This window comes from Copadichromis virginalis, linkage group LG17 (assembly GCF_057382275.1).
Source record: "Copadichromis virginalis isolate Kocher_CV1m ecotype Utaka linkage group LG17, C_Virginalis_male_GT1.1, whole genome shotgun sequence".
NCBI classification, from domain to species: domain Eukaryota; kingdom Metazoa; phylum Chordata; class Actinopteri; order Cichliformes; family Cichlidae; genus Copadichromis; species Copadichromis virginalis.
The window spans coordinates 20,231,201-20,259,127 of record NC_140634.1 but is presented as its reverse complement, the minus strand read 5'-3'; the positions used below and the strand labels follow the sequence as shown (position 1 = coordinate 20,259,127).

General features: G+C 41.3%; 1 protein-coding gene across 3 annotated transcripts in view; it reads right to left on the bottom strand.

The window, feature by feature from the left end:
- shank3b (SH3 and multiple ankyrin repeat domains 3b) overlaps positions 1 to 27,927 on the bottom strand; it is a 69,696-nt gene that overhangs the window by 27,203 nt on the left and 14,566 nt on the right. For all 3 annotated transcript variants that reach the window (XM_085437414.1, XM_085437415.1, XM_085437416.1), the window contains exons 3-4: positions 1,570 to 1,741; positions 1,218 to 1,421 (exon numbers count right to left, since the gene is read on the bottom strand). In XM_085437414.1, coding sequence (XP_085293540.1) covers positions 1,218 to 1,421; positions 1,570 to 1,737 — 372 coding nt within the window. In that variant the 5' untranslated portion in view covers positions 1,738 to 1,741. The remainder of the gene's footprint in view (positions 1 to 1,217; positions 1,422 to 1,569; positions 1,742 to 27,927) is intronic.

The following is a 27,927-nucleotide window of genomic DNA, read 5'->3' as shown; positions in this document are numbered from 1 at the left end:
AAAAATTGCTGGAACCACAGCAAGAAGTCTATTTTGAAAGGGGTGGGGCTTACTGTGATATCACATGCTCATTGGCCAATTGTGAATGACTCATGATTAGCTAATGAGCATCTTGTAAATAATCCCCGTTATTGATTTTTATTGTGACCATAACTTAATGACCATAATAAACTGATCAAGAAAGTGTTTACAGAGCTCCATACGGAAATCTGTTTTCACAAACACGTCTACCACTGCAAGTTATTTGGAACCACAAAAGTCGCCCTCTACTGCCCATAAGAAAGAAAGCAGGTTTAAGGTGCTTCAGGGAAATGTATGTAAGCTACATCCATATTTTATACCAGAGGTTTCAAACATTAGGCCCTGGGGCTAATTTTAACTGTATTTTAGTTTATCTTTAGTAGTAAAGACTTCCTCTAAGGTCTAATACAGAAAAAATTAAATGACAGAAAGGTTCCTGTTTTTTTTCACTATCTACTATTGAAATTGTTTATTTTTTCCTTACAATTTAAGAGTTGCAGTAGTCGTTTACTACAGCAGCATTTCTTTTTCATGCAGAAAAAACTGAAACGCATTGTTGAAATTGCACTTCTTCTTATACTAAGATATCTCAAGGCTTAAATGTGTAAATAATACTGACAGAAAGGGGAGTTTCACTGGTCTGGCCCAGTTAAGGTTAAAGTAGGCTGTATGTGGCCCATGACAAAAAAAAAAACAAACGAGTTTGACATCCCTTGTTTTATACTATCTATGGTATTGATAGTTAGTTGCATTCTACTTTTCAAAAGAGACTGGGGGATACTCTGACTGCATTAGTATGATGCAGATGTTTGCATTTATACTTGTGCACAGGTTTGTCTGTATCATTAAGAGTTAATTTTACTAAAAAACAACAAAGGGAGAAAACTTCACAGCCAGGTCTGCATGCAGATTAAACAAGAGAAAACAGCCTGCTGGAAGAAAGTTGCTCTAAAGAGGTGTTGTTGATATTCTAATCCACAGGTTCAAATATCTGTTTGTTATGTATATCTTCACTTAAATGTGAAAATTGAAACTACATGGGTTTTTGATTAACTGAACTTTAATCTAGAAAAATATTACAGGGTTTTCTCTAAATATTACAACACTTCAGTCCTAATATAATGTTCTATAAGTTATAGCAGTGCTGTACGTTTTAGTATGTTTCAGTGTTGTAGAAACACTGAGGTAAAGTTTACCTCCAGGTACGGGATGGGTGTGATGGGCGGGAGAGGATACTCCTTCAGCAGCCGCTCCTCGTCCAGAAACTTTCCGGCTCGGCCGTTGAACGCCGGCTGGAAGAGACCATAGTTCAAAACATCCGACAGAGACTGAGTCAACGTCACCAGAACCCTCTGCTTACTGGTCCAAACTGGTAACTCTGGGTCCAACCGCAAACACTTCTGAGAGAGCCAGAGACAGAGAAACAGGCGGACAGACAGAGAAAGAGACAGCCGGACAGACAGACAGACAGGTTTGTGCTGTGCCTTATGTTTATATACAAACTGTACATCGACACACAGTACGCCTGTGTGTGTGCGTGTGTGTTACCGTCTGCTGCAGGTCCGGGATGCCGATGCGGACGACGATGCTGTTCCCAGTGGGCGTGTCCTCTCCCTCGTCGTCCCTGGCAACAACAGAGCCTGCCGGGTTGCCGTTTGTAACCGCCTGTTGCCGCGGGCGATCATGTTTGGTGTCAGCAGCCGGACTCAGAGGCATGTGGCTGAAACAGAAAGAATGGTGATTATGACTGCTGCACTAATCACAGAGCAGATATAGGCAAAACTTTAGAACCTTGTCACACCCGCTGGATTTAATAATGCCATTCAAAGCTGCTGGTAAATCACTGAGACAGCTCTGCCACTCCCAAGTCATCATGGATGGGGGACTGTTTTAACCCAAACCACAATCTTCATGTCAAACCAACCAAGTAGTTCTTTGTGCCTAAACTTAATTAGGCGGTGTTATGGTTCAAAAATATTGGAGATGGACACCAGAGGAAAAACCCACAATAACAACACTGGTCCGGTCGGGTTGAGTCAAACGATGATTTAATGATCACACACGTGGGAGATGGACACTGTATGCAGACAGTCTCAGATCTCATCTCAAAAAACACATTTCCATAGTTTTATGAAATCAGGGTATTAGAACGCCCCCTCATGCGTAGTGACAGGTGTAATACAATCAATGTTGACAATTTTATTTAACACAAAGAATAACATTGTCTCCTTCCCGAGGGCAGACGCTAACTGCCCCCCTTCTCCTGGAACCGTCTGTACCCTGCTGAGACACAACATGGCAACTACAAGGACTCTTTCATTTATTAAGACCATCAGTGTGTATTGCTCTAAATCAAGTATATAATATTAAATGAATATTGCTGGATCAGCTGCTTCTACTTAAAACATATTAAAACATGACTAAGCACAAAATCACCAAGAATGACATCTTATAAGTGCTGTGTAAGCGCGTGCGGCCTTCCAAGCTCAAAGCCTTTGCCCTCCATAGATCAGCCAGACTCGCGCTGGCTGTAGCTTTTAACCTTTAATTACCTTGAGCACAACTCTAGAATGAGCAACAAACTGCAATGTGTATGGAATGATCATGGTTACATCTGCAATGGAAAATCATGTTATTATTCTGGTACCTGTAAGAAAGATCAAATTAAAGTTATCACCATCACTGTAATGCAAAGAATAATGTAAGATCAAAAACTTCAATTCATGCTTAATGCAAAGCTGGTTATATACTTCTAATGAACTAATAATGGCATATTAAAATATTAAATGATAATGAGAAAAACATCCCCTCCTTATTCTACAGCGGTTCTCAGTATCTAAACCTGACCAAGTTATTCTCAGTGTCTAAACCTGACCTAAATCTAACCAAGTAGTTTTTTGTTAAAAGCACAAACAAATAAAAATGAAATGAAGCAGTGACTGGCAAAAAGCTAAACCATTTGCACAACAAAAATATGCACAAACAATAGGTTCCAGATGACCATTAAGCATGGATTATATGGTTGCAAAAATTGTCTTAGAAATTCCACACGCCAAACACAACAGAATGGACAAGTTATCGTGCCATTTTAGTTCTTTAACCTCCTAGGACCTGCTGTCCACATATGTGGACATCACATTTTGGGATGTCCACATATGTGGAGAGTGCATGCTCAGTTGGTGCTGTGTATGTGTAATGCCCCATAGATGAATCTATGCGGTTCCAAAAAACTAGCAGACAGGTACGTGTGCCTTGGATCGGCAGCTGATGATTTTATTAATGTCACTTGAACCCAAGCAGAACCCTAGCATACTCACAGAAGAAACTAATACAGATTCAAAGAACTGTTATCTCTTTGCAACAAGTACAGTGGGGCAAAAAAGTATTTAGTCAGCCACCGATTGTGCAAGTTCCCCCACCTAAAATGATGACAGAGGTCAGTAATTTGCACCAGAGGTACACTTCAACTGTGAGAGACAGAATGTGAAAAAAAAATCCATGAATCCACATGGTAGGATTTGTAAAGAATTTATTCGTAAATCAGGGTGGAAAATAAGTATTTGGTCAATAACAAAAATACAACTCAATACTTTGTAACATAACCTTTGTTGGCAATAACAGAGGTCAAACGTTTACTATAGGTCTTTACCAGGTTTGCACACACAGTAGCTGGTATTTTGGCCCATTCCTCCATGCAGATCTTCTCGAGAGCAGTGATGTTTTGGGGCTGTCGCCGAGCAACACGGACTTTCAACTCCCGCCACAGATTTTCTATGGGGTCGAGGTCTGGAGACTGGCTAGGCCACTCCAGGACTTTCAAATGCTTCTTACGGAGCCACTCCTTTGTTGCCCGGGCGGTGTGTTTTGGATCATTGTCATGTTGGAAGACCCAGCCTCGTTTCATCTTCAAAGTTCTCACTGATGGAAGGAGGTTTTGGCTCAAAATCTCACGATACATGGCCCCATTCATTCTGTCCTTAGCACGGATCAGTCGTCCTGTCCCCTTGGCAGAAAAACAGCCCCATAGCATGATGTTTCCACCCCCATGCTTCACAGTAGGTATGGTGTTCTTGGGATGCAACTCAGTATTCTTCTTCCTCCAAACACGACGAGTTGAGTTTATACCAAAAAGTTCTACTTTGGTTTCATCTGACCACATGACATTCTCCCAATCCTCTGCTGTATCATCCATGTGCTCTCTGGCAAACTTCAGACGGGCCTGGACATGCACTGGCTTCAGCAGCGGAACACGTCTGGCACTGCGGGATTTGGTTCCCTGCCGTTGTAGTGTGTTACTGATGGTGACCTTTGTTACTTTGGTCCCAGCTCTCTGCAGGTCATTCACCAGGTCCCCCCGTGTGGTTCTGGGATCTTTGCTCACCGTTCTCATGATCATTTTGACCCCACGGGATGAGCCCCAGATCGAGGGAGACTATCAGTGGTCTTGTATGTCTTCCATTTTCTGATGATTGCTCCCACAGTTGATTTTTTCACACCAAGCTGCTTGCCTATTGTAGATTCACTCTTCCCAGTCTGGTGCAGGTCTACAATACTTTTCCTGGTGTCCTTCGAAAGCTCTTTGGTCTTGGCCATGGCGGAGTTTGGAGTCTGACTGTTTGAGGCTGTGGACAGGTGTCTTTTATACAGATGATGAGTTCAAACAGGTGCCATTCACACAGGTAACGAGTGGGGGACAGAAAAGCTTCTTACAGAAGACGTTACAGGTCTGTGAGAGCCAGAGATTTTCCTTGTTTGAGGTGACCAAATACTTATTTTCCACCCTAATTTACGAATAAATTCTTTACAAATCCTACCATGTGAATTCATGGATTTTTTTTTCACATTCTGTCTCTCACAGTTGAAGTGTACCTCTGGTGCAAATTACTGACCTCTGTCATCATTTTAAGTGGGGGAACTTGCACAATCGGTGGCTGACTAAATACTTTTTTGCCCCACTGTACTTCAACAGGCAGCACATCAAGGCACAGATGCCAAAATACACCTCGTGTTAAGTTCACAAAATACTAACACTCCAGAATGAGAACCCTTTCAGTAGTGAAAGATAACAATGAATAGTGTGCTTATTCAGACAGGCCATGTAATCAAACTCAGCTGAACCTAAACCAGTCTGCATGAGCCAGTGATCAGCTGTTACCATATAGACTGTGCTACTCAAGCTGCTTTAGACTGGCTAGAGTTGCTGCACATCTGCAAGTGACTTTGCAACCTGTCTCCAGTCTAAATCCTTCATTTCACATTGTTTCTGAATGAAACCCATGTCTGTTGCATTATTTCTATTTATTACCTTCTATGTGCCTTTTTGTTGTCTGTCTATCCTCACATTGCTTCTACTTGTTGTGCTCAGTTTCCTCTGACACAGTTACTGGGTCAGCTTTGCACACTTTTGCTTTGTTGGGACACACAATCATGGACCCACTTTAACTTTTAAATAAAGTTTAAATGAAGAGATGTCCAGACCTTAAAATCATATTAAAATATGGATTGAAAAATGGTCTCTATTATGACAGAGATATTGGCATGAATCTAACAGCCTCCTACAGACATCTCTCACTGTCATGGTCCTGGGCCATGTGGGCCCAGTATTCTTAGTTCCTTGTATGTTTGTATTTCGTTCCTTATTTAGGCCATGTTTTCTGAGTTGCCCTGTTGTGTTGTTCCCTAAGTGTTTTCCCTTCATGGCTTTTACCCCCTGTGTGCCCCTCTGTGTATCTGTGAGCCCTCGTCTCTCCTTATGTTTTATTCCATGTTTCCCCTGCCCTTTATGTCTAAGTTCTCCCCGTGCTCTCTCTCCACCCTGTGTGCCCTCTATGTATTTATGAGCCCTCGTCTCCCTTTGTGGTTGTTTCATGTTTCCCCAGCCCGTTATGTCTGTGTTTCCCCGTGCTCTCTCTCCTCCTGTCTGAACCTCTGTGCCTGTACATGTCATGTTCAGTTCACCCCGCCCTGTCTCGTTATGATTATCAGTATCACCTGTGTTCCCCGTGTGTGCCCACTTTCCTCGTTTACCCTCTGTGTATTTCTGTCTGAGTCTCCCTCTGTTCGGCGTCGCGTTCTCCCTCATGCCGTGTGTGGTTCTCCCCGTGTCTTCCGGTATATGTTACTTTAGCTTTTCCCAGTTTAGTGTAGTTTTGCATTGCTTTTGTATCATCGTTATTGTTTATCACCTGTCAGCAATAAAGCTGCATTTTGAGTTTATCCCCCGTGTCTGTGAGTTTGCAATTTGGGTCCTCATCCTGCCTGCCACACGGCCGAATCATGACACTCACAGGGGATATTTTGCATTTACAGAGGTTAACAGTTAAAATGGCTGCTTTCCATTAGTGTTTTCCACCGCACACCAAATGTAGCACATCAGCGTTCATGTAATTAAACACCAGGTATCTTCATAGTTTAATTCTCTGTGATCGTGGGACGATATCTTATTCATATAGTCTGCTGCTGACTCTGATATGACCTCCACCTCCTCCAACGCTAATAATGTCCTCAGGATGTTACATCACATCCTGTTTTTCACCCCTTAACCAAGCGTTCACACAGTGGGAAGTGTCTGTACAACAGTTTGACTAAAGTTTAGTTGCTGTGTGAAAATGATTAGACAGGGAAGGGAAAGGAAAGAGGAGAAAGAGGAGCTGGATGAAATTCATTCCTCAGTTATCTTGCAATATTCATTCTGAAAATAATGTAGTATTTTAATAGTACTATATGTTTTGTTGATAATTGTAACATACATGTTTTGATAACGTTTTATGATCTTTATTATTTTTTAAATTAAAAGGAAGGCCATATCAAAAGGATTAAAGGAGCTGCACTAGATCAGAATCAGAATCAGAATCAGAATACTTTATTGATCCCTGGGGGAAATTATTTTTTGTTACAGTGCTCCATTTTAAACCAACATTAAGACAAGACAGACAATACGCTAACTAAGAATAGTACAATATATACATATATATACATACATACATACATAAGTCACTTATAAATAAATAGTTGGAAAAGAAACATGTGTAGCTGTAGCAGCAAACAGTGTGTTAAGTGGATGCGTTGTACAGGGAGATGGCCACAGGCAGGAATGATTTCCTGTGTCGTTCAGTGGTGCTTTTCGGTAATCTCAGTCTCTCACTGAACGTGCTCCTGTGACTGACCAACATGTCATGGAGTGGGTGGGAGGTGTTATCCAACATTGTCTTTATCTTGGACAGCATCCGCCTCTCCGACACCACCTTGAGGGAGTCCAGCTCCATCCCCACAACATTGCTGGCCTTACGGATCAGTTTATTGAGTCTGTTGGCATCTGCGACCCTCAGCCTGCTCCCCCAGCATGCAACAGCATAGAGGATCGCACTGGCCACAACAGACTCATAGAAAATCCTCAGCATTTTCTGGCAGATGTTGAAGGACCTCAGTCGCCTCAAAAAATAGAGACGACTCTGGCCCTTCCTGTAAAGTGCTGTGGTGTTTTTAGCCCAGTCCAGTTTATTGTCAATGTGTACTCCAAGGTATTTATAGTCCTCCACAATGTCAACACTGACCCCCTGGATTGAAACAGGGGTCAAGTGTTTCCTGGTCTTCCTGAAGTCCACGATCAGTTCCTTGGTCTTTGCCACGTTGAGCTGCAGATGATTCTGCTCACACCACGTGACAAAGGAGTCGACCACAGCCCGGTACTCTGTCTCATCATCCCTGCTGATGCATCCAACCACCGCAGAGTCATCAGAAAACTTCTGAAGATGGCAGGTCTCTGTGCAGTGGCTGAAGTCTGTGGTGTAGAGGGTGAAGAGGAAGGGGGAGAGGACAGTCCCCTGTGGTGCCCCTGTGTTGCTAATCACCTTGTCAGACACACACTGTGGGAGACGTACATATTGTGGTCTTCCTGTCAGGTAATCAACAATCCAGGACACCAGAGAAGCATCCACCTGCATCGCTGCTAACTTATCACCCAGGAGGGTCGGCCTGATGGTGTTGAAAGCACTGGAAAAGTCAAAAAACATGACCCTCACAGTGCTCGCCGGCTGGTCCAGATGGGTGTAGACACGATTGAGCAGGTAGATGATGGCGTCCTCTGTTCCGAGACGAGGCTGATAAGCGAACTGAAGGGGATCCAGATGTGGTCTTACTATGGGTCGCAGCTGGTCCAGGATGAGCCTTTCCAGGGTCTTCATGATGTGGGAGGTCAGTGCCACGGGCCTGTAATCCTGGGGGCCACTGGGACGAGGCGTCTTTGGTACAGGGACGAGGCATGATGTCTTCCACATCACCGGGACCCTCTGCAGACTCAGACTCAGCATAAACAGTTTATGAAAGACTCCACACAGCTGGGGGGCACAGGTCTTGAGGACAAGGGGACTCACTCCGTCTGGTCCAGCAGACTTGCCTGAGTGAAGTCTCCTCATTTGCATCTCAACCTGGTATTGAGTGAAGGTGATGGGTGGGGGTGGGGTGTCAGGAATCTCACAGGAGGCAACATGTGAAGAGAGAGGCTGGCACAGTGGTGTGGCTCTGGATTCCAGGCTGACTGCAGGTGAGGTTGTGGGGGTGGGAGCAGACACTGTGGTGTCGAATCTATTGAAAAACAGATTCAACTCGTCGGCTCTATTCTCACCTCCCTCAGCTCCCCTGCTGTTGGTTGGCCTGAATCCAGTGATGGTCTTCATGCCCCTCCACACCTCTCTCATGCTGTTCTGCTGGAGTTTCCACTCCAGCTTCCTCCTGTAATTGTCCTTAGCCTCTCTGATCTTGTCCTTTAGTAACACCTGGATCTTCCTCACCTCCTCTTTGTTGCCCCCTCTGAAAGCCCTCTTCTTGTTGTTGAGGAGGGCTTTGATGTCCTTAGTCACCCACGGCTTGTTATTTGGGTAACAATGAACAGTCTGAGCTGGAACAATGGAGTCTGTGCAGAAAGTTATGTAGCCTGTGATACACTCAGTAAGCCCATTGATGTCCTCGGCGTGAGGCTCACAGAGTGTTTCCCAGTCGGTCACCGCGAAACAGCCCTGTAGTTCCGCTATTGCCTCCTCTGACCACCTCCTAACAGTCCTGGTGGTCACAGGTTCCCTCCTCACAATTGGCACATAGCGGGGGGTGAGGTGAATCAGGTTATGATCTGACCTACCAAGTGGGGGGAGGGAGGAGGAGCTGTATGCATCCTTGACGTTAGCATACAGTAAGTCTAAAGTTTTCTCTCCCCTGGTGGGACAGTCCACATATTGTTTGAATGTTGGTAGTGTATTGTCCAGTGATACATGGTTGAAGTCACCCGAGATCACAATAAAGGCACTCGGGTGCTGAGTCTGTAGCCGAGCTATGGCAGAGTGGATAGTGTCACATGCAGCTGTGGGGTTAGCAGAGGGGGGAACATAGACAGCCACCAAGATGACGTGAGAGAATTCCCTGGGTAAATAATACGGCCTGAGTCCAACAGCACACAGTTCAGTGTCCGGGCAACAAATCCTTTCTTTGATTGTTATGTTGGCAGGGTTACACCACCGGTTGTTAACTAAAACAGCAAGCCCACCTCCTTTACGCTTACCGCTAGCGATGCTGTCCCTGTCCGCCCGAACAGTGTGGAAGCCTTCCACGGAAGCATTCTCATCGGGAATGTCCTGGTGCAGCCATGATTCGGTGAAACACATCAGGCTACACTCTCGGTATTCCCTCTGACTCCGTACCAGTGCTGAGAGCTCGTCGATTTTAATTGCCAACGATCGCACATTTCCCATCACGATAGACGGCAGACACGGTTTAAACCTCCTCCTCGCTTCGAGCCTCCGCTGTCTCACCGTCACCTTTTTTCTTCTCTTCTGTCCTTGACCTCTGCATCCCCGATGTGTTTTCCTCCAAATTTCAGCTGGTACTTCTGCGGGCCTGGCCAGCGAGCCGGCCGGCATCAGGGCGATCAGCTGATCTCTGGAGTAAACAGTCCGTGCGTGTAGGAGATGTGCCGCGGTCCCGTTCCTTGATAAAAGTAACAGTTCCACGGCCACCAGAAGAACAAAAACTCTCTCAATCCACGTGATTGAGTAAGAGATAGAAAACGGAGGAAAATACAAGTCAGAAAAAAAAAAGAATACGTAAGAAAAAAGAGCTAAACTAAGAGAAAAGCAGGAGCGACTGTAACAGGCTGCACGCTGGTTGGCGCATGCGCACTTATTAGATATTCAGCAGATTATTTCCAAAGAGTTTTTGTCACACATTAAAGCAAGTCATGGTGTTCCACAGGGTTCCATGCTCGGACCCATACTTTTAACTGCAATTATACATGCTTTGCGTCAGAAATACTATAAGAAAACACTGCACACATTTTCACTCCATTGCAGATGACACCCAACTAGAGTAGGGCGATATGACCAAAAATATTTATCACGATATACATTTGAAAAATTGTGATAACGATGTAACTGACGATATAATTGACACTAGACAAAATACTTTACAACTCCACAACTTTATTAGTGAAAAAAAATCAATGTATTTTCACTTAAACAAACAGCTGTTTTATATGTGCATTAAAGTTTTATAAAAAATTTGCAGTGCAAATGCAAATTCCTTGCTGACAGTTTAACCAAAAGGCATTTCCAGTGGAAATTGGCCGACATATCCTCAGCATAACCATGTATAATATCCACAAAACTTAAAAAGAGGTTATACACACACACAGTACGGTAATATTATGTTGAAGCACAGTACGTACCACTCCGCGAGGCTCCTGCCTACGATATCCTAATGCTCAGACAATCCATCAAGCGGTGCGGCTTCGTGCCTTAGCAAAGTCGTACTAAAACATTTGACAGATTTTCGAGCGCTGTGTACTAGAGATGGACCGATCCGATATTACGTATCGGTATCGGTCCGATACTGACCTAAATTACTGGATCGGATATCAGAGAAAAATAAAAAATGTAATCCGATCCATTAAATATCACGAAAGCACCTCACAAAACTTGCAACACGCCGTAACTCGCCTCAGAACGTTAGCACGTCGGAGCAGTATGCATCACGTGATAGAGCGGCTGTGGCATGCGGGACCTGTCGGTGGTCTGGATAGCATGTGGAGCTTCGCTAGCAACCCGGCATTTCATCTCCGACAAAGTTATCCCCGAGAGAAGTAAAGCAAGTGTGTAAGTCCATCTCTGAATGTTTGTAAAGCATTCCTGCGTTAAGCTTAACAAACGATATATGGAGCAACTGCCTCTTCTTGCTGCGACTTCAATCATGAAACTGCTTAATGATCAGCTGATCGGCTTTTCTGTCGTGAGTCCGTATCGCTTCTTTGTTTTTGGCCCACTTTGCACCAGAAAGAGGAAATCAGCGGCTGAACAACAGCAGCACGTTTCAGCTTGATAAGCTGTTGTTAGAATTTATTTAATATTACTTTCTACACCAGGATCTTTTTCTACGTAGCTGACGCTGGTAACTGTGCAGGGGCGGATCTAGCAAAGTTTAGCCAGGGGGGCCGATAGGGCATTAACAGGGAAAAGGGGCCACAAAGACATATTTTTCTTTCTTATTCTCATTTAAAATGTCTAGCTTTTGATAAATAATTATCTGACACCCAAAGTTTTAATTTGATGTAAAATGAATAGAAGTCCATTACTGTATATAGTAACTATTAAGTCTAATATATATATATACCTAACTAATATGTAAGCTATAGTACTTTTTCCTTTGGGAAGGTACCATCTGTGCAGTGTGCAATTTTGTTGAAGAAAGATGTTGAATTTATTTAATATTTTAATATATTGAAAAATAATTGATTTCTGTGCATTTTTTTTTCACACTGCATCAAATTAAGGTTGATTACGTCGATTAAGCATCATGAGGTGGAGCGTGAGGGGTGGTTCCCTATTTTTTATTTATTTATTTTTGTTGTTGCTGGGAGTTGGAACCCTATTAGTTAGGTTGCTTAATATTTACGCTAAGTACTCTTTAAAATACCAGAATAGGGAGGATGGTGTAGGTTTGAGTTTATTAGATTGATCAGTATTGCTGAACTATGAAATATTTTTTTTGCATACAGGTATAACAGAATAGCTTTAGTGTAGTTGTTGTTTTAAACTTGAGTATGAACTTATACAAAATGCAGCAAGATATTTAAAAAAATAGTTATGTTGATTAAAACACACTATATCGGATTCATATCGGTATCGGCAGATATCCAAATTTATGATATCGGTATCGGACATAAAAAAGTAGTATCGTGCCATCTCTACCGTGTACCACATAAAATCGTTTCGAGGTCAGTAAACACAACCAGAATTCATACATAAGGCACACGGGATTATAAGGGACAATGTCAATTTTCAGAAAAATCAAAGAATTGATTTTAAGTGTGCCGTATTTTCCAAAAAACACGGTAATAACGACGGCCCGCTAGCATGCTCTACCAAAAATAGTTTTTTGTTGTGTTTCTGACGGACAAAAGCTAAACCAGTTCCACACCACTGAAGTTGCAGCATTTTTGCAAACCAATTCTGGTTCATCCTTTTCATTCAACAATCCGCTTTCGCCCTCCTCATTCTTAGTCGCTGCCATGTGCGTATGAAAACAAAAGCACTGCGCATGCGCGTTTTACCCATATTCTATCGCGATATTTCATTTTCTTATCGTTGCCCAACATTATACCGATATTACCGTGAACGGTATGATATGGCCCAACCCTACACCGAACTCTATTGATCATGGCTGAATATCAAAATGTAGATGGTTGCTGCATTTAGCATGTGAAGTAGCAAGTATCCTTAGGCAAGATAATGAACCCAAGTTTTTCGCAAAGTGTTCATTGGACTGTGAATGGAGTAGAAAAACATGATTTGAATGGGTGAATGGGGCATGTTAAAGTGCTGTTAGTGCTATAAAAGAACCAGTCCATTTAACATCCATTAGGCCAGACTAGAACTATGTTAAAGACATAATGGCCTGGATTAATTGTAATTTTGTTCTTTTAAATTCAGACAAAATGGAGGTTATTGTTCTTGGGCCTAAAAACCTGAAAACCACAATGTCTAATCAGATACTTAGTGTGCCTCCAGCATAACTGAGGAACATGGGAGTAATTTTTGGACAGGACATGTCCTTCAACCAAACATTAAACAAAAGTCTGATGGCAGTAAAGAGAAACATCATGTCTCAGAGTGATGTTGAAAAACTAGTCTACATAATTATTATTTCTAGGCTAGACTTGTAATTATTTCTTATCTGGTTGTAAAGCTCCCTGAAAACTCTTCACTTGATCCATAACAACACCCCATCATATCATAAAGCCCTCATAATACCTTAATATCCCAACAGTACACTTCGCTCTCAGAGTGGAGGGTTATTTGTGATTCCTGACTTTCTAACAGTAGAATGGGAGGCAAAGCTTTCAGCTCTCAGGCCCTCACCTGTGGAACCACCTCCCAGTTCAGATTCAGAAGACACCCTCTCTACCTTTAAGATCGATCGTCAAACTTTCCTTTTTGGAAAAGCTAATAGTTTGGGTTGGATCAGGTGACCATGAACCATCACTTTGTTTTCTTCGTTAAGCTCAGGCTGCTGGGGGGACTTCCCATATTGCAATAAGCATTTCTTCAGTCTTCAGGTGTTTCTTTGCCACTACTGGATGTCTTTAATGTTTGTCTTCTCTCTCCTGTAGTTTGTCTTTTGTCCTGTTTGTTGTCAGTGGTCCTTATGCTCCTCTATTCTCTCTTTGCTTTCCCTTCACTCTGCAACCAGTCACAACAGATGGCTGCTCCTCCTTGAGCCTTGTTTTCTCAGAGCTTTTGTCCAATATGTTCTCATTCCAGGGGCCAATAAGATGCTGTTTTGTCAGAAGCCACCTGTGTACAATATGTCCTTTGGCATAGCTGCCTTGACCCGCCAGCTGCCACAATATGAACCTCAGAGAAATAACAGCTACAAACTGCATCTTTGTCAGCAGGTTAAAGTGATGGAAATGGCCTAAGTAGTGAAATGCTCTGCCAGGAAGCAGAGGTGTGGACTCGAGTCACATGACTTGGACTCGAGTCAGACTCGAGTCATTAATTTTATGACTTTAGACTTGACTTGAAAAAATGTTGTAAGACTTGTGACTTGACTTGGACTTTTACACCAATGACTTGGGACTTGAATTGGACTTGAACCGGTTTACTTGAAAAGACTTGATATTTCACCCCAAATGTAAAATTTAACATGCATATTATATAGAGATTGAAAATGTGACGTCATTCAGGGGTAAAACCGCAAAGGATTCTGGGAACTCGTGGCAAGAGGTACTAGCGCACGCAGGCTTTCAATTGAAATCAGTTACACAGCGATAAAAAGAAACACAAAAATGTCAAGAAGCTGTTGTATTATTAACTGCAATAGCCGGTCGCATGACAGCCACGGGAAGCCGACGGGTAAAGAGATCGGTTGTTATCGGATTACGTCGTTGAAGAGAAATTGTTCGAGCCATGTTTCCGAAGTAACAAAGAGGTGACGGGTGGCCTGGATTGCAGCCATTCAAAGACCAATTATAACGTCCCAGAACACTCCAGCTCACAGGTTAGTCTGCTCCAAGCATTTACACGAAGGTCAGTGTTTTTTAGTAGTTAATGCGTCATTTTCTTAACATAATTGGTGATATAGGTTACAAGCAAGAACAGAAATTGTCGCGCTATGCTCCTTTATTTATTGTGCATAAATAGTGAATTGTCCTGACACAATATTGTGTTTCGCTTCTGTTATTATGGTACATTGACAAAAACATATACTTTTATTCACAGGATAAAACAGTTGTTTTGTATCACTAATTGCCCAGTACGATTACAGCATACAATATTATTGTCACTGCTACATTTCTGTAACGCGTACCAGAAATTATTTCCACTACTAATTAATTACCGTTGAGCTCAAAGGTCCTATTAATAAACGGTTAACGAATGTGTATTTATGAAGACGATTTGTGAGACTGGTAAACTTATGATACGTACGATGGTCTTTCGTTCTACACGGTGCATTTCAAGGTCCTGCACCCATCCGTCGGTAAACTGTACCTGGGCTTGTTGCAGTGACCTGAAGTTACTAAACTTCATGAGTGTATGCACTCACTCCAAGAACCGTATGATTATAAATATGCATATAAATATGCTACGATGAGATAGCTGACTTCATCTAACTAGCAAATGTTGTCCAGGCTACGTTGGTGATGCAGTTTTTTTTAATGTGTATGATATTTTTGTCATGCGATTTTAAAGCTGGTCCTACAACCGCATCCAAGAATAACATGCAGCTTATCTCAGAACTGTCGGTGAAAATTATTCTTGGAGCTAGGTTTAATTGAGCTGCATTTTAAAGAGGTGCAATTTCACAATTTGTGTATATTTTCTAAGTTCACTATTTTGTCATGTGTTGAGAAAAACACAGATTTTAAAATTACATGGTCTAATATTTACATTTAGCATAACTGCAACATGCTTTTTTCGTTTTTTTTTTTTTTTTAAAAGACTCGAAAGGACTTGAAATTCAAAATTTCAGACTTGTGACTTTACTCGGACTTTTACACCAGTGACTTGAGACTCGACTCTGACTTGCCTGACATTACTTGAGACTTGACTTGAGACTTGAGGATAAAGACTTGCAAAACAATCACTTGGTCCCACCTCTGCCAGGAAGTCATGTTTTATGTCTGGCCTGTGTTTTTTATTTACTTCCTGATTTGTTTAAGTTGCAAGCACCTTTACTACAGATTATTTGGTTTGGTTAAGATATCACAAACAACTTGGTTACCTTTAGGTACTACAAACTACTTGGGTGGCTGGGGCCAGGAGGTAGAGCACTACTGCTGCTCCACTCTGCATGCCAAAGTATCCTTGGGTAAGAAACGAACCCTAAGTTGCTCTCCGACGTATTTAGGTATTGTTTTTGGTTCCTGTGTTGAGTCACAACAACAGGTTAATTGGAAATGAAAGCCACATCAGACCATGTGTGTCCTCGAGATGAAGCATGAATGAAGAAGACTGACTGTTGTTTCCTTTTAAAGTGAAGCTGATTTTTTTCTCCCTGCTGTTGTGCTTGTTGGATCTCTTGGTCTTGAGTGTATAATGTTATTGGGCCTTCACCTTATACCAGAAACATGCTTGATGACTGTTGTGATTTTGAGTGATTTAAGTAAAAAAAAAAAAAAAAAAGGGAAAGCAGCAGTTCCTGTGATAAGAAGGACACACCAAACCTGCGAAGTCCTGTGGTTGAAAACAGTCTAAGAGACTCTGGACATGAAGCAGAGAGAGACTCGACCTTGTCGTTAGCCTTAATGGACAACACTGACAGGCCAAATGGTCCAATCGCTTCCACCGAGCTAAAGAGGTCAGAGGAGAAAAAAGCTTTAACACAAGTCCCTCCCAGCAGCTTCTCCTGACCGATGCTCCTCTTGCTGCTGATGCTCTAACACTGCATTAGTACTCCTTTAATCATTGTTCATATTAATCATCACTGCTACTAATTAACAGCTGATTACCCCTCACGCTGATAAAGCTGGGCAGAGCCGGAGTCAGAACTTAATGGCTGCTTCCATTACAGCTGAGGATGAAAGCGAGGAAGACGGGGAGGCGAGGATGAGTTGTGAGTTGTCATAGAAACTGGAATAGCAGGGAATCCTGTGCTAACCTCACTGTGTCACTCTGTATGTGTGTGCGTGTTTTTAAAAAAGCCTCCTGATCTACATGCTCGCTGTTGCTATGGCAACGGAGTTGAACAAGTTTCGCAGATCCCGTTTAAAACACCAACCTGCTGACTCTCTCTCTCCTCCTCCTCTCCTGTCTGTCATGCTTGCTCAGCCATCGCAGCACTAAGCTTAAAGTCTATATGTCCATCCACTCCGAGACACTTCAGCTGCGTTTAAAGAAATAAAAGCTATGGGAACGCAATGATTTTCAGCGTAGGATCGATGTAAGCTGACGGGAGGAGAAGCAGATGGGAGTTCAGAGGCAGTTCAGCTATTTGAAGATGGATTTATGAACTCAGCAGGACCCACTCATGTTTAAAGGACCACACTACTAATTTCTTTTTAATGCCTGTTCTTAAAAACAACAGACTTGTTTCCCTGAGGTCAAAAAGGCAACTCCTTAAAAGGCTCTTCGACAACACGGTTAAAAAAAGCTTAATATAAAAGTTTCATATAAAAACAATTAAACTTTTAAAAACAGACCAATCTCAGTAGGGCAAAAATTACAATCATGGTTATTTAACACCCAGCTTTTGAAAAAAAAAAAAAAGCATATGTGCTGTTCACCACAGGACTAAGAAGCTGATTTGGTTTTATTATTCATATGCTGTCAAGGATTTGGCTGGATTCATAACAACAAGACAAAACCAGAGCAGCATTGTGAGGAGGGAGGCAACAAAATAATTGGTTTGGTTGTTCATAATCGCAGCCGCACATCTCAGGATCAGACCAGACTAGAAATTAAATAACATCTGATGATTTACAGAATTAAGTATGATGTTCATTTTGTAAATTATGACTCTCATTAGATTCAGAAAGGACAATGAAACAGGGCAGCTGGCAAGTCATGACTCATGAGTGTCCTGTCCTGTGGTTTCTCTGTCTAAGTCTCTCCTCTGTCACCTGCTTTCAAAGCTCAGATGGTAACTGTGATTTTAAAGCTTCAAAAATATGATTTCTCGCAGGTGATGTCACAGTGCCCACCTCCATCTTTTATATCCAGTCTGTGCTTGAAAGTACTGATTGAAATGATAAGGAAAGTGTTTAATGAGGTCGTAGATCAGGTGACCTGCCAATGTCCTAACATGGCCATACGCAGACACTGATCCTTGCACCTCAGCAACCTTGACGCTGCAGCTATGGTGATGCTGATCCATTAAAGGTGTTACTAGAAACAAATAATAAAACCATAAGATGGATCTGTTGCGTCCCTCTGCAGCCCCTCATCTCTTTGCAGCTGCAGTGCAAGAGTGTTCAGCTGTTGCTAATTGACCACACCTAGTCAGGTGTGGATAAAGGCAGCCTTTCATGGTGGCTCACTACTCTTAGTGGTACCAGCTATTTTAGCCAACGTTGTTATGTATTAGTCTCCATATTTATTTATGCCGCAGCTTTTGAGCTGGCTCGTAACATAAATGGGGCTCATCCTGGATAGACAAAAAGGTGAAGAGAGGCCAGGCGAGCTGAGTATGGTGTAGTATTGTTCTGGTATTTTTAAAAAAATATTAAGAATCTAATCGTGAGCTGCTGCCAGATCTGCTTTGATGACTACAAATATGATGAAGGCAAAATAGAGAGTATGAACACTTAAATTAATTAAATTAAATCTGAACAAACCTCAATGATATGGTCGAAAGTTTTCATGGGATTAGTGACAAAATACGAGGCGCTATCTGTTCCTTTGGTGTTGTTTTGGCCAATCATGCAAAGTTTAATTTCATTACATTCCAACTCCACAAACTTTTCCAGCTTGTGGACTTCAACTTTGTGCACATGCGCAGTAGTACTTCTGAACACCTGGACACTTAGTGGACATGAAGCAGCTGTTTGGACCTTTTTAGTACCCTCGCACTCCATAAATAGCTATGTTTCAAGTGAGCTTTGAGCGGAAAGTGAGCTTTTGAAAACTGTCTGAATTTGTTGCTTGCTGCATTAAAATCTTTCCATTGAGTTCCCAGCTTTAAAGATCTCAGATACTGAGAAAGTGTCCTTGAATGCACCAGCAGCGGATTTTCAAAGCGGTCCCCGCTCTCAGCAGCATTACTACACAACCATAATTTCAGTTTTCCATAAAAGCCAATACCCCAAACACACTTTAAGCTGATTTTGACAGCATGCTGAAGTGAACTGAGGGTAATCAAGCAGCGCCAACAGGACACAGAGAAGCGGCTCCCTGAAATGAATCACTTCCTTTCATTTACTGCAGTAAAAGCCCCGTAATTGCTGATATATTTCACTCTAACATCTCACCCTGTGGAGGAATCCTCAGCAGACAGGATGACATGTCAGCCTGTAAAACGTCACAGGACCAAATTAAAAAGACTCTTTCATTCCTTTTACACCAACACACAGCTATTCAGAGCTAGAGCAGGCTCGAGAGTTTCCCAGCATGCACTGGGCAGAGGTCACACAAAGCTAAAAACAAAAACATTCATAGAAACACGTATGCAAGGTTTATAAAGTCTTTGTTCCTAAGACGTTTTCCTACTGTTGACTTGTTCGTACTGTTAAAGGTTAATTCAGGATAGTTTTACTGTAGGGATGCAATGATAATTTTAAACGATCATTTGGGCTTCTGACAACTTCGGTAAAATCAAGATTAAAAACATCATCAATATAAATATCACAATTGAATCATTTTTTTCTAATCCCTGTTTTTAAAAAAAAATTGAATTCTGTATGACGTTTTATAACTTAAACTCTACATTTAATTTAAAAAACGGTGGGGAAAATGGATTTAATGATGAAATGGAGAACTTTTATTTATTTATTTAGAATAGCAGTTCATTTTGAGTTTGATGCCTGCAAAAAAACTTAAATAAAGTTGGGGCTGAGGCAGAGTTTTCACTGTGTTGCATCAGATCTTCTTTTAACAACATTCTGTAAGTGTTTTGGGAACCGAGGACACAAATTTGTGTAGTTGTTAAAGCTGAACCCTTTACAGTTCTTGCTTGATGTGGGAGTTTTTCTGGTTAAATGTTCAGAGTTTTGTTTGTCATCATTTCTGCTCCAAAACGCTTCTAATGTTTCTATGGGGTGACAGGTCCAACATCCTGGATCATATCCATATGCAGACACTGCACCCTCCTCTGCCATACAAACTGCTAAGGAATGGCTCGAGGAACACGACAAAGAGCCCAAGGTGTTTAACTGCCCTCCAGTCTCCCAAGATCCCAATTAGCACCTGAATGCTTGAGGCGTTAGAGTAACCCTGATCCATGGAGGATGTCTTAAATGTGCTTTTTTTAAAATTTGCCTCCCACTTTAAATACCACTGCATACCACCATATACACTACGACAATAGCACTCTCCTGGAAATTATTCATGGCCGATGCAAAATACTGCTCCAAAAGAGCCGAGCCTGTTAAACAGGCCTCCAGATTCTGATACTCTGTCTTTGGCATGGGCCAGAACAAGCCTGATCCAGGGAGACTTCACCCCACAACCCTAAGGAATATATCCATTTCCTAACGGACAAGAGGAGCTTGGTTGGCACACAGAGGATCTAAACAAAAAGGCAACTGGTTTCAAATGCTGGAAGACAAAGGTTTACCAGTCAATCTAAGCCTGGGTATTAACCAAAAGAATGAGATCATGAGACCAGTACCGTGAGAGTTGAGGCTCAGGTGTGAAATTGATGGTTTTCAGGGTTTTTAGTGGTTTTTAGCATTATTTTTTTTTTCTTTATCATTTATCATTTTTATCATTATCCCGTGTGTTATGAATAAATCTTCTTTTTTGGTACCAGTACTGGTTTTATTTTGTTGTATTTATCCGCGACAACTTAAAGGCCAGTCCGTGAAAATATTGTCGGACATAAACTGGTCCGTAGTGCAAAAAAGGTTGGGGACCGCTGCTTTAAAGGGTTACCTCTGCAAACATAGTTTTATATGCCCACTAGGAACCAACCATTAATGCGATGCTTGTGATACACGATGATCAAGTCATTTTGCCTCTGGTTTTAGAGTCAGACAATCCTCCTGCGTGTCTCTCCTTGGTGTTTTTCTGAGAATATCCAGCTGGGAGGAGACATTGGGGTAAACCCAGAACTTCCTGCAGATCTGACATGGGAGTGCCTCGTGATCTTCTAAGAGGAACTAGAAAACAATGCTAGAGGAAATGACATCCAGAGGACAATGCTCAGCCACTACAACTGTAACCTGACTTTACATGAGCAAAACAAACTGGATGAATGGTTTTAACCTCTTAACATCCACTAGTATAGTTTGTGTTAGCCACACAACAATTAGGCAAATAAAGTGCAACACATTCATTTTGGTCTTGCAGTGTTTTTTTTAACAGATTTTTTCCCCCTTTAAATCCGTAATTAGGAAAAACTATATATAACTATAAAAGTATATAAAAGGTGATTGTGAAATAAACTCTGACGCTAACCCTAACCTTAGACAGATTACTGAAAGATGTTATATAAGTCATCTCGTCTGTGAGCAACTTGGGATCCCCCCAGGAAAATGCTGCTTAGTCTGCTGCCCACATGACCCAACTTCAGATAAGAGGAAGACAATGGATGGAAAAGTGGATTTTTTAATGTTGTGGCTGATCCATAATCCATCTAATAGCAGTGGAATACTAGTGTGGACAAAAAGTGAGTGAAATCCCAGGAGACACACTTACTGTAACCTAGTTTTTTCAGCTCAGTTCTTTTGTCTTCTGCCGCTGAATTTCTGTTGTACAAAATGAGCGGAAAATTGTGTTATTATCAATTTGTCATCAGCTCACTGAGTGTTTCTGTGCTCCCTGTTTTCCCAGTAAATAATGGCTCCTAACACCAAAAGAGGAGGTCATATAATATCAGTGTACTGCATCTGTGCTTATTGAAATAACCTGGTGCACTCTCAAACACAGAGCTTGTATTAATGTCCAGCTCTGTCCACTTGCTGCCTTGACAGTTCCCACTGCAATCAGCTTTAAGTTGCAGGGTTTGATTTTCAGCCTCCACTTCAGCTTCCACTTCAGCTCTACCAATCAGAGACGCTGAATCACTTTCCTGTCATTCAAATAACCTTTCATAGAGAGAGAAGGTGGTTGACTGGAGTCAAGAAACACTAAACTGACTGAAGATTATGTTTTCTCTGCTTGTGATTAGCATGGTGAGACCCGAGAAATCCCCCTCTCTGTCTGTTTAAAAAGGCAACAAACACTTCTGAAGCCAAACTCACCGACGAAGCATTTCTGAATAGCCCTGCAGCTGTTGAGGTTTTCACTCCTGTGTGCATTTTTCTTTTTATCTCCACCTGTTCTGAGGGTTTTGAACTGAGACACTCTCATCGGTCGTAACAAAAGAACGCACAGAAAAAGCCAAACTGCATCTTCATGCCTCAGTGCCTGAAATAAAAGCTCAATAAATTAGAGCTTTTCACTGTTGTTTTGACGGATTAACCTTCAAAATGAAGGCAAAGACAAAAGGCGAGCCAACAATGTGACAGCTGTTCAAATATAAATTTGCGACGTGCACTGTTGATGAAAAGCTTGATTACACAGGAGTTTCTAAATGCTACGTGTCCCCAGGATTAATCCTTTTTATGCATCCCATCCACTGCTTTTCTAGAAGTCACGTTTGCTGCCTCTTCATTTGTCTGAAGTTGAGGCAGATGTGAGGTGGGGAACGGTTCCCTTTTGGGAACTCCCAAAAAGTGATTATACCATCCGACAGAATAATGAAGTGTTCTCAAAAACACATTTCATTGAACTATTTTTGTAAGTGGCAGTTAAATAAGCTGGCCCCTTATTCCAGCATGGAATCTAAGAAATCTTCATTGTCAAGCTACACTGCTTCTTTCAACAGTATCACGCTTTCTCGCTTGACACAGTGTTGGAGCCATGTTGAGTTTTCCCCAACCTGTGGTGTCCCTCGAGGCTTCATTCATGGTCTTATTCTTTTCTGAACTATACCTGCTTCCTTTAGGCTCTACTTTAAAAACGGATGTCATTCTATGCAGACGATACTCTATTACGTTTACTAGTAAAGTTGAAGACCTAGCAATTGGTTTTACATTGTTTAGGGGCCCTAAACATCTGGATGTCCATAAACCTTAACAGCAAAACTGAGGTTCTGTTATTTGTTAGTTCAGACATTGCCTGTGCTCCTGATTGAAACACTATACTTGTCACGGTTCTGGGTCCGTTGGACCCAGTATTTTGAGTTTATTATGTTTTGGTTTATTTCTGCTTCATGGATTGTTTTCTTCTCGTAGTGATGATGATGATTATTATTTCTTGTTTCTGTTTATCCGTGCTTAAGGATTTGTTCTCAGTTATATCTCACGTTTAGTTTAGTTCAGATTCCATGTGTCATTCTGTCTGTCTCTCAGTGTAAAGTCTGCATGCTTGTTTAGTAATTCATGTTTCCTGTTTTATTGTGAAAGTCTTTGTCTTATGTTAGTGTGTGCAGCTTAGCTCCCCCGTCTCGTTAGCCCTGATCTCTCCCAGCTGTGTCTCCCTCCTGTTGCCGATTCCCCCGTTACTACCCTGTGTATATAAGCCCTGTGTTTTCCCATGCTCAGTGTCACGTCGTACCCTCAGAATTATGCCTGTGTGTCCTTGGTCTCAGTGTTCCATCCTCACTCCATGTTTGTTTTTCTGCCAGCAATAAAGCTGAGGTTTTTTTGAGTTTCAATTCTGTGTTCGAGTCCTGCATTTGGATCCTCATCTCTGCCTGCCCGCACACAGAGCCCTGACAATACTGAATCCTTAGTAAAGTGCTTTAGTGTGACTTTAGACTAAAATAGACCCGCAGGCTCTCAACGTCCTGAAGGGAAAAGTAAACAACCCTTCTAAAAGTAAAAAAGAAACTCTAGGCAAATAACTCTAAAAGTCAGTACTGGTATTTAACTTGACTTGAGAGGGCTTGTCGTGTTTTTGTGCAAACAAACTGCCCCTGAACTAAACATCTGCCCTTTTATAGTGGATATTTTGGCATCAGAAGCCATAATTCAAACCTTTTATGGAAAGGTCTACAGATATATGACAACATTTCATAATTCACAGAATCCATGTACAAAAAAAAAAATCATAAATTGCAAATATGACCTTAATCTTAATTCAGGTCTGTATTATGTTCCTAATTGGTGTCCGTTTTTAAAGTATTTCTGTCATTGGTTGATACAACCATTTACTCCTGGTACAGGACTTACACAATGCAGTGTACAACACAAAGTCATCTGTTTCTAAAAGGGTTTTAAAACAAGGATCTCAATCTTATTGTTAAGAAATATGTTATTGTAACCCTGGTTAACATAGCTGTCAATAAATAAAAGCCTGTTAGTAAAAACAGTCATAAGAAATATATTACAGGTGATAAATAGTCAATAAATAGATCATAAAGGTTAAACTTGCTAATTCATGGTGTTTTTATGTTAAGTCAGGTAAGATGGCTAAAATATGTGTTCAGACTCTTATTGTGAAAGGGCACGCTGCAGCGTGACTCCTGTGACCAGCCACACCCAACCGGGTTGTTCCTTCCTTTTGATGCTGTAGAGCATATGTGTCAAACTCTGGCCCGCGGGCCAAATTTGGCCCGCAGCCTAATTACATTTGGCCCGCGAAGCCATACCAAATTACTATTAGAGCTGGCCTACCGGTATTATACAGCTAATATATATATTGTTTAGTATTAAGCTTTGCTTGTTCCATATTCAGTTTTTCAGCAAAACTTGTTTGAGTCCATAAGAAGAGATTCATTCTTAAATCTGGAGGAAGATTTTTTTTTTCAATAAATATTAATGTTAGCCCGCGACCTTGTTCCAGTTTTAAATTTTGGCCCACTGTATATTTGAGTTTGACACCCCTGCTGTAGAGGGAGAAATGCAGACAGTCCTTGCGGAGCTGCTGCCTAAACAAGTGAAAAAAATATTCAAAAACAAGCCAGAAGTCTACATAAAGCCATTTTTGTACTCTGGAGAATGTATTTTGGTCTTTCCAACCTGTCCTTGCCTTAGTGACATTCTGAACATAACTGAACGGGACTTGGCCATTAAGGTTTGGATTGGGAAATGCCGAGCTAAAATCAAAGCTTGATTCGCTGAGCAAGAAACAAGATGGTGAGCCACCAACAGACCGATTGAACTGTGCTGAGCAGGAAACGGGAAAAGCGCCCCCTGCTGGAGGTTGCGCTCTTTCGCTGAAAAAAAAAAAACTGGTAGGATTAATCCATACACCTCTGCAAAAGAACAGTTGACTCTCAAAGCACCGGATAAGCATTCAGAGTAATTCTGGGATTAATAGTTAAAGGACACAGAGACAACTTTTCTTTTTTTGATTGTTTGTTTGTTTAAGGGGTTATTCAGCCTTTTGCTGAATTGTTTTCAGTTTTTTTTTACATTTTTTTGTTCTTTGTAACTTATTTTCTGGTCTGTGGTCTTTATTACACGCTACACTCATTACTACTCTAGTAGTCGAACCTAGCTGGTCCTAGTGTACTGTAACGAAGTTTTACATTATGATTACCACATTCATGAAGTTCACCACAATTCAGCATTATGGTTCATGTTTCAGTTTTTTCACATTCTCAGAGAAAAGAAAAAATCTGCCCACACATGTTTTAGATAGATGGAATAAAACTGAATAGTTTGTCGATCAATGGCAGTTTTTACCATATCTGATATTTATCAGATGTCTTTTGATGACCTGCAGGTATACACAAATGCTTCCATGCAGTTTCTACAACTGATTTTTTATTGGCTCTGAACTGCTGTCTTCAAGGGAAAAGTCCTGAGATTTTTTTTTTATATCCACTTTAAAGGCAAATGTCTTCAGCCTTAAAGGAAATATAGTTTCTATTTTCATTGTACAGATCCTACCCTGCACTAGACTTTGAAAAATGAAGGTAGAGAGGAGCCCAGCTTGTTAAATGTTATACCAGAGGACCTTAACCAAATGGCAATATGAGACAAGTTAGGAGTATAAATCCTCTCATTAACTAAAATGCCAAACAGCAGACGATCTATAAGAAATTTGAGTAAAGTTCTAGTATTGCCCTTTCATAAATCTGACGGAGAAGTAGAGCTAATAAAAAAAGGTTAAAATCAATTCAGCAAATAGATCTTCAAACACCTGGAAAATGTAGACAGGTTCAGTTTTTTTCTTTCCATCTCTCATTGCTTCTTCCATTTTGTTTCATCCCTCTTCTCTTCCCATTCTTCCCTCCATCTCAGCCGCTCTGAAAATCAGACTTTCACACCTGAGTGAGCAAAACGTTTCTGCTACATATCGGCAATCAAAGTATATTTTCCCTGGTAAAAGCGCAGCTCCTTGTTATCTTTGTGCTTGCTGTTGTAAATGTTAATGGGTCCTTCAGGTAATACTCAGTGGGAGCAGGAGCAGCTTTTGTGTTGCTCACAGTGACTGTTTTCCTCCACTCTACCCTGCAGAGTGCTCTGTTATGTAATGTCTCCTCGGGTTGGTCCTCAGGTTTCTTTCAGGACCGATCTGATCAAGGATGTTCTGTGCTTCTCCGATTTAGGCTGGACTTTTGGGAAAAAGTAGAAATTGTTTGTTCGATTAGAGCAGCAGGAGACTTTGTCCTGAAATAACTTGGGGTCAACACTTTGATCATTTCCAGTTTTTGTCCTGAGTGGAGCCACTGTCCTCCCACACAGAACAATGCTGAGGCTACATTCTTCATCTGGAAGTAGAAGTGAGGTCTAAAAATGCTTTGGTTCCTGAAGACCACAGGAAGAGTCCGATAAGAATTGATTAATAGTAAGAGTTTACACACAAACACTGAATTTTCTCTGTCACCAGTTGGTTGATGAACATTAACTGCCCAATGATAAGGCATAGAGTCCATCTATTTCAAACAGAATCTAAATCTTTGTGAATCCCGTAACAGGTGTATTTTTCTATTAACTCTGAGGTGTCAAATGGGTTTCATTTATTGCAGCTTGTTGATGGATACCAAAAGTATTAGAGACAATCCCAAATGAATTCCAACTTGTGCTTCCAGTTCTTGTTTCAGTAATTAAAGACCTATGCTGTACAATCATCCCACCGTGGAAAAAGAACAGTTCAACGAAATCATTAAAAACAAATTACCATGAGATATGCATGACCACAGCTGTATTTATGGCAGTTTAGGCAAATATGTAAATATGGTATATGTCACTGATACATTAAGGTGAAGACCATAGAAAGCCTTCAGTTTCTCTCAGTACATTTGAAATTGATGAGCTGTCATGTGATGAATACCAACCAAATTCCATTAAAAAAGGCCTTTTTTACTCAAAAAAACATTTTAAATCCAACGAGTGTATCAGCAGTCTACATTTTGACATCTGAAAGTTAAGTATAATTTTAGTTGACAGCTGGAAAACTGATAAAAAGCTCAGATGTACTTTCACGGCCCTCTTGTATAATTCAGAAAGACTGAATGTTCCTCTGTAGTGAGAAGAGCGTCTGTGTTTCCAGCTGACAGCGATCACAGTCTGGCTGTTTTACACACCGAGTGATCAGAATAAAATAATTTGGAAAAAAAAATTAGCTTGACGTCCTGAATTTCAAATTCTGTTTCAGAGGCTGAAAGAGAAGGAAAAAAGCACAGCAAGTTGTCGAGTGAAGGCTAAGTGAGAAGCACGTTTTTACTTGTGCTGACAGTTTGCCTTCAGCCTACATACACACTTCCACCTTGTTACAATAGAACTGGCCTAAAGCCAATTAATCAGGCACTTCAGATATTGCCGTTATTATTGGAGGAGTCAGGAGGGGAACACCGGGTTAGTTTTCCTGGACTCGAGGTCAGAAAGGGGTCTTCGTACCTTTAAATATTTTTTTTTCTTTGGTGATTGTTCTTTAATCACGTTGTTGTGTTTTGTTACTCAAGTACTTGTCCAGCATTTCATTCAATTATTTTTTTAATTCTGTTTAGTTTTCTTTCAGTTTATATCAAGTAGTTGAGTTCTAGTTAATTTTTTCACTAGTTTCAGTATTAAATTCTCTAGTGTATTTATCCATAGGTTTGATAACATATAGACTTTATACTCAGACAACTTTGAATTAAACCTATGGGAGAGTTCTGCAACAGCAAAGGTGGCAGCAGAGGCATAACTTCCAAAGGTAAAAATTCGACTGGTGATTCTATACATGCATATTCAAAATGACTAAAAACAGCCATGAAGAGACTCAAAATAAGCCCAAAGAGAGAAAAAATGGCTTCCTCCTCCACTACTGACAGGGCGCCTCAGCTGCTTTC